The following is a 14,106-nucleotide window of genomic DNA, read 5'->3' on the forward strand; positions in this document are numbered from 1 at the left end:
GGCATATGTACTTCTATTTAATATAAATAAATGCTCCAAAAATAAGTAGCTGAATAAAATCTGTTCTCGGAATCAAGCTGTTGAGTTAGATCTTCTTAGTGAATTTTGGTAGTAAGGACAAAAATGTTTGTTAATTTTCTTCCTTTTTCTAATTGAGGAAGCAGATGATGAAAATAATTTGTATAATTTCAAGGGTGGAGAGGGAATAAATTTTTTTATTACTATACTTTAGATGAAGGTTTGTAGAACAAACTAGCTTCTCATTAAACAGTACACATATTGTTTTGTGACACTGATTACTAACCCCATGACATGTCAACACTCTCTCCTTCTCAACCTTGGGTTCCCTATTACCAGCTTTCCTGTCCCCTCCTGTCTTCTAGTCCTTACCCCTGAGCTGGTGTGCCCCTTTAGCCTCATTTTGTTTTATGGGCCTGTCTAATCTTTGGCTGAAGGGTGAACCTCAGGAGTAACTTCATTTCTGAGCTAAAAGGGTGCCCGAGAGCCATACTCTTAGGGCTTTCTCCAGTCTCTGTCAGGCCAGTAAGTCTGGTCTTTTTTTTGTGAGTTATAATTTCTTTCTACATTTTTCTCTAGCTCTCTCCGGGAGCATCAACAATGACTTCCTTTCTTTTAACAAGTGGTCTGATAAAGTTTAATTAAAGAAGGAGTCTAGGAAATAATGTATTAAGAATACCCTATTCTTTTCCCTCCAGTTCTAGAGACATTCCTAAAAGTGACTGAGGATTCTTAAAACAGGTCCTATGCACCAAACTCTTAACGGGTTTTCTCTGGAGGATAGAATCACTGGTAGCTTTCACTTTCTATGTTCCATATTTGTTATGTTTGAATACCTTTCTACGATCATTAAGTATTGGGTATGTAATGAGATACTTTTTAAAAGTTCTATTAAAGTGTCATCACTGGCTCATGGGATGAACTTCAAAGAGCTGTTTCCTGTTAGTTTTTTGATCTGAAAAATGGACTTATATCTGGCTCATTCCCAAAGGCTTTTTCCTAATGGAAGGAAATAGAAAAAGCTTTCAAAATAAATTCCTGTCTTAACAGACCCAAGGTACATAAAAAAAATAAAAGAATAATTGGCTCTTTGGAAATCCACTGTTTCAAATAGGATATTATCTAAATGCTTACCTCTCAGAGACAGTGGGCAGGGGTAGTGGTGGCAATAGACCAACAATAACACGTATGTGGATAACACGTATTTGAAAACTGAAAGAGCACGATGGGTCGATGCTGCTATTCAGTAACGTGTGGCTACTGAAAGAGGTTGGTGCTTCACTGAATTTCATTGACAGGTCAATATTATGATGTATAGCCATAAAGTAAACATTAGTAAAACACAGTGTCAGAATTTTCAGGGCCTGTGGGGAGGTTTGTGGGGAGGTAGTCTTGATCTACTCATTCATTTCATCATTTAATAAACATTTTATCTAGAACATACTATATACCTAGTAGCAACATAGGCTAATAATACAGGGGCTTAACAGCTTCAAAATGTTTTAAAAATGTTTTTCTCTATGGATACTCTGTTTTCAAGAGTGGATGTTGATTTCGGCTGACTCTTTAAGGTTGGCGTGGACTAGTGGGGGTAGTTAAAGGTCATGACTTACTCTAACTAGATGTGACTAAGTATCAGTGCATTAGAAATCCTGACACTTGGGCTCTGGTCCATGCATTACAACCTTGAGCAAACCACTTCACACAGCTAGGCCGCAGTTACTTCATCTGTCAAACAGGGGGCTCGTATATCATCCCTGAGGGCCCTTTCAGCCATAGCTGTCTACAAAAATAGGGTCTGGTGTCGTAGAAAAGGTCACTAAAAAAAGGTTGATGGTCAACCCTATATTTGCTAGCTGTGTGAGCCTCAGTTTCCTCAAACCCACAAGGAGAGTAATCAAACCACCTTTCACTGAATTCTTGTGCGGATTAACTAGAATTAGGTGTGTAATAATATATATTTATTAGGAAAATACTGGTACATCCAAAAAAAAAAAACCACTGGTACATAGATGATTAAAATACATTATGTCCTCTGGACTACCACGAACCGTCACATAATAGCATGGAATTTGTGAACCAGCCATATGTATTTAAGCACTAAAGGAAAATATAATAGTGTCTGTTTCTGCGTGCTTTAAATGGTCAGTATTTTCGTCATTCATTACTGTCTGATGCCCTTGAGTGACTTACTAAATCACAGCCCCAAGATGGGTAGGAAGAAGGATGAGGCTCTGTCAACTGACTGTGAAGAAGCATGGAGGACACATGGCTGTCTGCAAATGGCAGCCCCATCACAGCACTACAGTAAGGTACGTAAGCTGCCATCTCCTCTCCTTCTATGCTGGATGACTATAGAATTTATCATTCAAATTGAGACACTTCTGAGAGTGAAAAACTGTTTCAGTAAAACTGGGATTACATCTCCCCATTTTTCAGGCTTACTTTCTGTGACCTTTGCTAGCGCTCCAAAGGTCTGATGGGAAGGAAATTGTAAAACAAGATTTTATCTAAATTATTCACCTAAAATCCTGCCGTATTTTTCAAAGGCATGTGAAAAGATTATTTACCTAAAGTTTGATAATACAATAAATAGTTTTTATTTTTATTATGGTAATATATACTTTAGAATAGAGAGCAGCAAAATTTTTTTCTGTAAAGGGACAGCTAGTAAATATTTGAGGCTTTGCAGGCCATATAGTCTCTGCCACAACCATGCAACTTGGCCCTTGGAGTACAAAACCAGTCGTAGACAATATGTAAAAGAATCAGGATGGTTGTGTCCCAATAAACCTTCATTTAAAAAAACTGGCTGTGGGTTGAAATTGGCCCGTTTTCTGCAGTTTGCCAACCCTTGCTTTAGAACAATCGTTCCCAGACTCTTGGCATTTATAGATCCTGAGAATTGACTTAAGATACCTAGCTTTTTATTTTGCTAAGTAATGATGTTTAAAAAAAAAATCATGCTTACTTAGTATCCTTATTTCTTAGAATTTTAAGCACTACAAAATCTAGGAAGGACACAATTTCTGAACAAATTTAGCTTTATAGACAGCCAACTACATTGTCCTTATTTTCCTAATTTTTGCTTTTCTTGGTGACAACTCTGTCATGAATATACTCAGGTTGACAGATGGGTCATTTTGACTGCTTGAATCCTACTGGGTGTAGTACAGTGGAAAGGCATGGTATTTATATTAGAAGATCTGGGTTTGAGTAAGGTTGGGGGAGTACCAACAAGGTGAGCAGACCTTGAACTTTCCTTTAATGGGACAAAGCTACTCTGAGAGAGTGTCCCCTGTCCGGAATCACAGCTGCAAACAAAAGCTCCAAAGCTGAGTGACCCCAGAACTCACCGGCTGCCAGTGTGCAGGGTACCAGGCTGGAGGGCAATTGAACCGGTTACAGGCCTGCACAGTGCTGGGCTTGGGCTGGTGACATAGCTCATCAGCCAGGATTATTGTCTCATTCATCTCCCTGGAAAGCAGGTGGGAGCAGAAGACATCTCTGGTCTGCAGACCAACCCCACAGGTGAGACTACATGGACTCCACTTGCCAATTTCCCACCTGAGAAGAAATCAGAGAGGAAGAAGCAGCTGTTAGTATCTGTGTAGAGAACATTTCTGATGAAATCAAGAATTGCTTATGGAGTAAAAACACGCCACTAGGAATGTAGAAAGATCCAGCACACGATCTTCTGGGAATTCTATTCCAAACCTACAGCCCATTCCTCTTCTTTCATGCTCCAGAATTCATTTAGAATAAAGCAGAGAGCATGATAACATGGGGGCATTATGGTCACAATCACGTCTACTTTGATAGAATATATAAACCTCATTAAATAAGTAGGATATGATGGATAACGCCTTGGATGGCTATGTAAAGGTCCTGGGCAGTACATATCGAATAGCAGGTTTAGAAGAAGCCTTTCTGTTAATCTCTCCAGCCCCCAAACTTAGCACGACTGAAAAATTTGTGCTTATTTTTCTTTGGTTTCAAAGTGAAAGGTCATTGGCTCCAACTCCCTTCCAACTTCCATCATAGCATAGAAATGTCTCTGTCTTATGTATAAATATCATCACTGCCTGGGACTGGATAATGTAACAAAAGTGAAGGCTGCTAAATAGATCAGTTCTCTTGAGGGGAAATCGTGAAGAGAGAGTTTCATTATCTGGAAGTAGAAGTCAAGTACACAGAGAGGAGTTGAGTGCAAGAACTGCCCGGTTCCAAATGGCTGGTCTTCAGAAGTGCATTTATAGTGAGCTAAGGGACTATAAAAACAATCCCACTACATTTCCCTGTTGATCCAGCCTCTGAAATGGGAATGATAAGGACAAAGCTCAGTCGCTTGGACTGTAAGTCAGAAGTGTTCTCTAACGATCAATTTTGGAAAGTTTTGTTTACAATCTGAGACACAAAGATTCTACAAATAGGAGTTAGCCAAGAAAAGCATGGAAAATAGATTCTTCGGTAGCTGGGCCTGCCTTGCTTTTGTAGCCAGCCCTGAAAATTGGTTTAAAATCTTTGGACTTAATGTTTTTCATCAGACTGTGAAACTGAACGCGTACTCTTCTCAATCGCTTCCTGCTACTCTGACATATAACTACATTTCCAACCTCTATTTCCACAACCACCTTTCATCTACCCTATGTTTTTTTTTTTTATGTTTAAGCCATATCCGTAATGAGCTCCTTTGTTATTCTCAATTCATGCCCTGTGATTTTCTAGCTCTGTCTTTACTCAAGCTGTTACTCCTAATTTGGAATACATTTTGTCCTCTCCTTGCCCCTCAAAATTCCTTCCATCTCTACGTGTCTTAATTCTATCCGTATTTCAAGGTTGTATCCATACCTCAGTGACCACTTTCTCCATTGTATTAATCAGTGATCACTTTCTCCATTGTCTTAACTATTCTGCCTGTCAAGCGTCTTACTGAATACTTCTTGAAGGCAGGGTTGACATCTGAGTCAGTTTTGTATCACTCACAGGGTCTATAACAGCACTTCTAGATAGTTTATACCTGATAAGTCAACAAATGGAAACCCTGGTGGTGTAGTGGTTAAGAGCTATGGCTGCTAACCAAAAGGTTGGCAGTTGCAATCCACCAGGCTCTCCTTGAAAACTATGGGGTGGTCCTGAAGGCAACAGGTTTTTTTTTTTTTTTTAAGTAAACAAATAGAAGGGCTCTATAGTTTCCAAAAACTATGCACAGTAGGCACTTTGCATAGTAGGCACTTTGTACACATTAACTCATTTAATTACCTCCAGCACAACAAGAGGCAGGTTCTACTGGTTTTCTTCACTTTACAGTTGAGGGAATCTGAGCATCCAAGAGGCTGACTTGCCCAAAGGACCCAGAGTTAATAAGCAGTGGATCCAGGATTCAAACCTGGGTGTCTCTGACTCCAAAGCCCTTGTACTTCCTATTGTATCATGTAGTCTCCAGGAAGTACCTTGAAAACCCTCTTATAAATATTCACAAAATTTTAAATGAATAGGAGAGGGCAAGTTAAATATATTTCTTTTAGATCCTTGTGTGAATCTCTCTAAGCTGTCTTATTTTTAGACCTCTAGCATTTTTTAGCATAAGTAGAGTCCCTGTGTGGCACAAATGCTCAAGTGCTAGGCTATTAGCCAAAAGATGTGTGGTTCGAACCCACCCAGAGGCACTGCAGAAGAAAGGCCTGGCATTGTTTACAATAGCAAAAACATGGAAGCAACCAAGGTGTCCATCAATGGATGAATGGATAAATAAATTATGGTATATTCACACAACGGAATACTACGCATTGATAAAGAACAGTGAGGAATCTGTGAAACATTTCATAACGTGGAGGAATCTGGAAGGCATTATGCTGAGTGAAATTCGTCAGTTGCAAAAGGACAAATGTTGTATAAGACCACTATTATAAGAACTTGAGAAATAGTTTAAACTGAGAAAACATTCTTTTGTGGTTACGAGAGCGGGGAGGGAGGGAGGGTGGGAGAGGGGTATTCCCTAATTAGATAGCAGATAAGAACTACTTCAGGTGAAGGGAAAGACAGCACACAATACAGGGGAGGTCAGCACAATTGGACTAAACCAAAAGCAAAGAAGTTTCCTGGATAAACCGAATGCTTCTAACGCCAGCGTAGCAGGGGCAGGGGTCTGCGGACCATGGTTTCAGGGGACATCTAAGTTAACTGGCATAATAAAATCTATTAACAAAACATTCTGCATCCACTTTGAAGAGTGGTATCTGATGTCTTAAAACTAGCAAGCAGCCATCTAAGATGCATCAATTGGTCTCGACCCACCTGGATCAAAGGAGAATGAAGAACACCAAGGACAGAAGGTGATTACGAGCCCAAGAGACAGAAAGGGCCACATGAACCAGCGACTACATCATCCTGAGACCAGAAGAACTAGATGGTGCCCGGCTACAACCGATGACTGCCCTGACAGGGAACACAACAGAACCCCTGAGGGAGCAGGAGAGCAGTGGGATGGAGACCCCAAATTCTTATAAGACCAGACTTAATGGTCTGACTGAGACTAGGACACCGGTGGTCATGGTCCCCAGACCTTCTGTTGGCCCAGGACAGGAACCATTCCCGAAGCCAACTCTTCAGACATGGATTGGACTGGACAATGGGTGCTGGTGAGGAGTGAGCTTCTTGGATCAGGTCGACACTTGAGAATATGTTGGCATCTCCTGCCTGGAGGGGAGATGAGAGGGTGGAGGGGGTTAGGAGCTGGCAAAAAGCACACAAAAAGAGAGAGTGGAGGGAGAGAGCAGACTGTCTCATTAGGGGGAGAGTAATTGGGAGTGTGTAGCAAGGTATACATGGGTTTTTGGGTGAGAGACTGACTTGATTTGTAAACTTTCACTTATAGCACAATAAAAATTATTAAAAAAAAAAAAAAAAAAAGGCCTGGCAATCTGCTTTCAAAAGGTCACGCCACGAAGATCCTATGGAGTGCATTTCTACTCCGACACATACAACTGGTTTTTCGTTTTAGCATGAGTTGATTCCAAGGTTTAAAATGTGGGGTACTGGCTTTAAAATATTTTCACATATGTTTTGTCAGGCCTCCCTTCTAAAGAAGGAGCCTCAAATGCGGTTCTGACTTAGTGACTCACTTCTAATGAATAGAATGTAGCAGAAATGGTGCTATGTGACTTTCTTGGCCAGATCACGAAAAGGCTAGACCTTCCATTTGGCTCGCTCTCTTGGATCGCTCACTCTGGGGGAAGCCAGCCATCAAGTCAAGAGGATACTGGAGCAGTCCTACAGAAACTCCACGTGCACAGGAACTGGGGCCTCCTACCAACAGTCAGCACCAACTTGCCAGTCATGTGAGCGACCACCTCATGAGAGACCTTGACCCAGAACTACCTACCCTCAGCTGCTCCCAAATTCTCACCTACATAAACTGAGAGAGACAACACAGGATTATTGTCAGTGTAAGCTACTAAGTTTGGGGGAAATTTCTTATACAGCAATACAACCAAAACAAACATATACCTCCCAAAAAGTGTGCATATGATCATCAAAAGACACGTACAAGAATATTCATAGTAGCACTACTCATAATAGCCCAAACTGGAAACAACTCAAATGTTCACCCACAGTTGAAAAGATTAAAAAATATGATAAAATTCATACAATACTATATAAAGCAATGAGAATAACCTACACCTACAGGAAACAGGGTCAGTGAAAAAGAGAAAGACCGTCAATGAGATGGATTGACACACTGGATTGACACAATAGGCTTAAGCATAACAACGATCGTGAGCATGGCGAAGGACTGGGCAGTGTTTCGTTCTGTGGTACGTAGGGTCGCTGTAAGAACCGACTCGACAGCACCTAACAATAAGAAACAACATGGATGCATCTCAAACATTATTCAGTGCAAGAAGTCACACACACAAGAATTCATACTGTGTGATTTTGTCTATATAAAAGCTCAAAACTAATCTATGATGTTACGTGTCAAGGTGGTGGTTACGCTTGGTGGGTAGTAACTAGAAGAGGCAAACAAGGAAATGGGACTTCTGAACTGCCATTAGTCTCCTGTCTTGATCTGGGTGCTGGATCTGGGTTCACTTTCTGAAAAACCAGTACTTTTTGCTCTGTTTGCTATACTTAAAATAAAAAAAAAAATTTTTTTTTTTTTTTTTGGGTTACTTTTAAGTGAAAAACAAAACGTTACGGGTGTAGAACAAGTAAAGTCCAACAACCAGGCACAATGCCAATGATCACTTTATGTATGTCTCACAAAGGAGCTGCCACAGAGTTAATGCTGTCCCAAGGTTAGAGTTTGTCACGGCAGAGGCTCTGTACCGCCCCTTCCCCCTGACTTCTGGCAAAAATCCAGCCACTGGGGCCTTGAACAGAGGCATTTTGGCAGCCATGAGGCCACTGTGACACTGCTTGGAGAACCACAGAAAGCAGACATATCTGTTTACTCATGATAAATGTACGTTACATTCTCAAGGAAGGAGGTCCCAGAAGCTATCTGTGTATTAGGTGCTTTGATGAATCTGTGTCAAGAATATTTGAATAAACTTAGGCCAAAAAAGGGAAGACCGAGACTCCCCTCCTGCTTCTGTCCTGCAGAGACTACAGTCGTGGTTGTTGTGGACTTGGTTACCACTGGCTGTTGATAGCCCCCTCCCTGCCTTTGGCTGTTTCTGAGGAGGGACTGCAGGCCAGTGAGGCAGGCAGCCTGTGAGGCATTCACAGGTCTATGTGGGACTCTGGGACCTGGCTTCCACAGAAGCCCAGTACAGATGAGGACAGGCTCTCTGGTCTGAGCAGGAGAGGGTGAAAGCACCGGTCCCTCTTCCGCCTATTTGCCTGCTGACTTTTATTCATCTTTTGGTCTCCACTTAAAATGTTACTTCCACAGGGAGGAGACTCTCATCTAGGTAAAAATTCTTCTGTCTGGTCTCATTAATACTTTCCCCTTAGGAAAATCTCAGCGCACTTACAATTTGACTGCCTCACTTTACCGTTAGCCTAATGAGGCATGGGGCCATGTCTGTTTTGATTTACCGCTGGATCCCAGTGCTTAGCACACAGCACTTATGTATGTCACTAAGTACACGGTGACTCAACCAGTCTGTGCGCCTTTGGATTGGTCACTTGGCTGGTCTCAGCTCTGTCCTCTAAATGACTATCCCAAATTTCAAAGTCCCAAAAGCTCTGACCACAACAATTTTTTCTTAACTGTGCCATAAACTCTTTTGGTGACAAAACCGGACCTGAATCAACATGATTCTCCTGATAGGCTGTATTCCACTTAGTGTAAGTATTTACACATTTTCCTGCAGGAATATCTGCCTCTTAGGTTAATGGAGTGCTTTCCAGAAAACACATCTGCTCCAGTGGTTTTGGCTAAAGGAGCCTAGCGCTGTAGAAGGAGGGTGGTAAACACGATTACTATGGTTTCTTTCAGCTTCTAGGCTTCAGGTGTTTAGCATCATGTTTGGGCCCTCGGCCAAAATGTTAGGCTCTGGTTTCTCTGGCATTCCCTTCTTCCTGCCGGTTTCTTTCCTCTGAGCCATTATCTCCATGTCCTGCTCCTTTCGTCACAATCTGCTTGCAGGAAAGGCTCTGTGATCTGAGAGGTCACAGCTGATGCCCTGTACCTTCAGGCTTGGCTCTACCCTACTCCTGACCAAGGGCAGGCAGGAAATAGAAGGTCATCCACTCCTTGCATCCTCAATGGCTGGAAGTAGTCTTCTTGCTTTCTGCCAGCGTACCTAGGTTGGTTTGTCTTTAGGATTAGATTTCAGGTTTGGTGTCCTGATTCCACTTTGTTTCCTGATGTGCCGGACCTCTGACGGAAGTCCAGCCTACTGGACTGTGGTGCTGTCACTCTGCTTGGATCTGGCCAACTCCTAGATGTGCAAGGGCGAGGGGGAGAGCTTGCACTCAGGAAAGAAAGAAGGGAAATGGTCCCTATGTAAGGGGGAGGGGGAGAGCTTACACTTGGGAGGAGGAAGAGGCAAGGGGGTGGTGACATTCCTCAATAAGATGGTCCCTACGTAGTTAAATGTTAAGCCAAGGAAATGGTCCCTATGGGGTCCCTACCTTGATAGGGTTCCTAACTTAAGGAAATAGTCTCTACTGGGGTCCCTGACTTGGCTGTTAAACATTAACAGGGAGAGATAAGAGAAAAAGGGTATAAAAACCCTAAGTGAACAACTATTGGGGCTCTCAGACTCTCCCTCTGAGCAGCCTGCTTGATGCTCTCTGGTCAAGTATACTTTCGCTATTAACCCTCTGCTAACTAGTTTTTTTTTTTTTTTAACTAATAAGACCCCTTGCTTGCTTGGCACTCTTTGTCTCAGTGTTTGAATTCTTTCCTACGCCACAGACAAGAACCGAGGCTATTCTCCAGTAACAGATGTGCAATGGGTAGAGCACCCAGAGCCATGATGTGACTGCAACCCAGCTGACACCATGCATTATCACCGGTAACGTTAGAGATCTTGGCATTAATGGAGTGTTTTACAATGAGCCAGGTACTGTGCTAACTGCTTTAAATGCATGATCTCATTTGATTCTCATCACAGCCCTATGACAGTTAAAAAAAACAACAACAAAAAACCTCCCACCGTCCTCAAGTCGATTCCGACTCATAGCAACCCTATAGGACACAGTAGAACTGCCCTATAGGGTTTCCAAAGAGCACCTGGTGGATTCCAACTGCCAACCTTTTGGTTAGCAGCAGGTGTTATTATTTTCTGTATTCTAAAGACAAGTTGCTGAGGCCTAGAGAAGTTCAATGGTTGATTAGCCATGGCCTGGAAATACCTGCTGCTAGGCCTCACACAGATGCCAGAGCCACCTGCAAATGTCCAGGTCTACAGGACTTGGACACCGGCACGGAGAATATGGCTGTTCTTTGTGGATTTATAAGCCCGTTTCCAGCCTCTTCTTCCCAGCAGCAGGACTCAAGGCAAGCTAACCCAAGATGTGGGAGGCATGTATTAACTCATTTACCACTGATAAAAATATAATCATGCATTCATTCAAAATAACAAGACAGGTTTTGATTGCTCTACGATTTAATAAACAATTTGCAAATTGGAGAGATGCTCTCTCACGCAAGAGAAAGCCGCTTCTAGAGAAAGACGAATTCACAGAGACTTAAATAACCTTTGCTTAAAGAACACAGGTTTCCATGGTAATGAAGTACTTAACATTAAAAAGGTAACTTCACAGAAGAGTCACCCCTCCATCCATCGGCAGTCTTGAGACCTCCAGAAATTCAAATTAAAGGAGGCTGAGTCTTTCTCCTTTAATCACAGGTTAATGGTTTTGTCATGGTCTTTTTGGAACATGCCTTTTGGGTGAGAGAGAAAAAAATCGCTGGCAGATTGATTTAGGGTAAGGAAGTTTTACGTTTGTGGATGAGAAAAGTCCTCTTGAAATAAAAGTAAAGTATCTACTTTTAATACACATTTGATTTTATAATATTTACATCAAACCTATGAAGCAAGTACAGATAGTCCCTGATCTACGACATAGTCAAGTTACACGATGAACTGCACTTTCAACTGTCTTTTGTACATCTTATTGTTAACACGGAAACCCTGGTGGCGCAGTGCTTAGGAGCTACGGCTCCTAACCAAAAGGTTGGCAGTTAGAATCCACCAGGCGCTCCTTGGAAACCCTATGGAACAGTTCTACTCTGTCCTATAGGGTGGCTATGAGTCAGAATCGACTGGATGGCAATGGGTATCGTTAATACAGTGTTGTGGTGCGTAATTTTGCTGTCATCATTCTCAGATGTTCACTTGCAGATGCTCAAAGATTGGATGTATGAAGACACTGATAATAAAAGGCAATAAAAAAGAAAACAAAAAAAAGAGTTGGATTTATGTTAGAATCAACTTACAACACAGAGTTGGAACGAAGCCCCGTTGTAAGTCAGGGACTACCTGTACTATAATTTCTCCTCATTTTACAGGGGTAGAACACAGACACTCTGAGAAGTAATTTGTCCAAAGTCACATAGCTAGTACACAAGAGAATCAGAGCTCGAATCATGGCTCTAGCATGCCTGATTATTCCATTATACTGCCTCTTAGGGCTAGGATGATGAATGTTGTTGTTGTTGTTGTTAGGTGCCGTCGAATTGGTTCTGACTCATAGCGACCCTATGCACAACAGAACGAAACACTGCCCGGTCCTGCGCCATCCTTACAATTGTTATGCTTGAGCTCATTGCTGCATACAGCACTACAAAGCCACCTTAACTGCACATTCTAGGCTCCTGTCACAGCTTCAGAAAACGACAAATGACAAAATGATCATCTATTCCTAAGTAACAGAAACAAGCACACTGATGTCACCCTAGGTCTTGAGTGCACTTGTAGTTGGTATTTCAGCAAAGCATCAATGGTACTTGGTAGCCAAATGGACAGAGTGTGATTCCGCCCCCCCCACCACCAAGAGACAAGTTTGTTTTTTGTAAAGGTGGCCATCAGAGTTAATGTGAGCAATCAAGGACCCACACAGTGGTTGGCGCTTCTTAGCAGCTTGTATTTGCATTAGTCATATAAAAGGAGGAATTTCTGCCTTCCCTGTGGACAAGGCCTCATTATGTGAGTTGCCAAGGTTTTTCTCCCCTGCTCTTTCCAAGAAGGTAATGGCTGCTGCCTCCAGCAACTCATTGCTTGTTGTTGGCATAAATGCACATAATTTCTAATGGCAGACTCCCCCAACCGCAAGCTCCTATGTCCTAAGAACCTTCTGAAACCTTGGTTTTTGCAGCAAAGCAGTACTTGTTTCTTGATTCGAAATTTTAAGATGTAGTTTTTGTTTGGAGGGAAAAAATACTGTACTAAATTTAAGGAGCCCTGGTGGAGCAGTGGTTAGGTGCTCAGGTACGAATCAAAAGGTTGGTGGTTTAAACTCACCCAGTGGCTCCGCCAGCAAAAGACCTGGCAATTTGCTCCCATAAAGATTACAGCCTAGGAAACTCTACGGGACACTTCTATTTTGTCACATAGGGTCGCTATGAGTTGAAATAGACTCGACGGTACCAAACAGAACAAATTTAAGATATTTGTTAGAAGCATTCGATAAATTTGTATGTAACCCTCCAACTTGACATTTCTGCCTCACATCTCTCTTGTAATTTTTTTTAATCTTGTGATTTTTTGGAAGCCCCCCAAAGATATTTGTTCATTGTGCAATGCCTCTGAGGTCATGAGGCAGATAGAAATCTGAGAACAAAAAACCAAACACCAACGAATATGGCCAACTTTAGACGGTCTAAGGTAGGACAAACAGAATTTGCTTTCCAGCTGTGACACTGTCTAGAACCCTGTCCCACTTTCGTGGACTATTACTATCTGATCTCAATTCATCTCCATATCTCCCACTGTCTAATCGATCAGCCCACAGCCGCCAAAACATCCCTAAATGCAAATCTGATCACACTTAACTTCTTCGGATTAAAAACCTCCACTGGGGTCGGAGCTTTCTGTTTTGGAGGGGGGCGGGGTGGGGGAGTGGTGGTAGTGGGGACCAGGATGTCCAAGGCTCAGCTTTAGTCCAGTGCACTTAATGGGGGGAGGGTGGGAGAGGAATGTCTGGAGCTATACTTTCTAATTGGTCTTTCCTCCTCCTTTTTGAAGGGGCTGAACTTTCGGCCTGAAGCTTGGTGGGAGTGGTCTACTGGCACGTGACATGGTCTAGAACTGGGCCAGGGTAGCTGGGAATCAAACATTCAGGGAGAATTGGACAAATACAGAAAGGATAATTAAAGTCAGATTTCTTACTGGCAGAGAAAGGAGTTACAAACGTGGAAATTGAGAAGACTGGAATAAACCTTGTGGTATTAGATTGGTAAAACATAGTGAGAACTCATGGCTTAGACAGGGAGGTAGCTAGATAGACAGATAGAGACTAATAGATGATATAGATAAATCAACAGATATAAATTTGTATATTATACAAATATGCATATATGTAGTGGTGTAGTGGTTAAGTGCTATGGCTGCTAACCAAAAGGTCAGCAGTTCGAATTCACCTGGTGCTCCTTGGAAACTCTATGGGACAGTTCTACTCTGTCCTATA

The 14,106-nt window shown here is 42.1% G+C and overlaps 1 protein-coding gene across 1 annotated transcript in view; it reads right to left on the minus strand.

Moving 5' to 3' along the window:
- Positions 1–14,106, minus strand: part of ADAMTSL1 (ADAMTS like 1) — a 389,822-nt gene that overhangs the window by 125,488 nt on the left and 250,228 nt on the right. The window contains exon 16 of the mRNA XM_064290455.1: positions 3,375–3,585. Within this exon, the coding sequence (XP_064146525.1) occupies positions 3,375–3,585 (211 nt within the window). The remainder of the gene's footprint in view (positions 1–3,374; positions 3,586–14,106) is intronic.

The sequence above is a fragment of the Loxodonta africana genome, chromosome 9 (assembly GCF_030014295.1).
Source record: "Loxodonta africana isolate mLoxAfr1 chromosome 9, mLoxAfr1.hap2, whole genome shotgun sequence".
Lineage (NCBI taxonomy): Eukaryota > Metazoa > Chordata > Mammalia > Proboscidea > Elephantidae > Loxodonta > Loxodonta africana.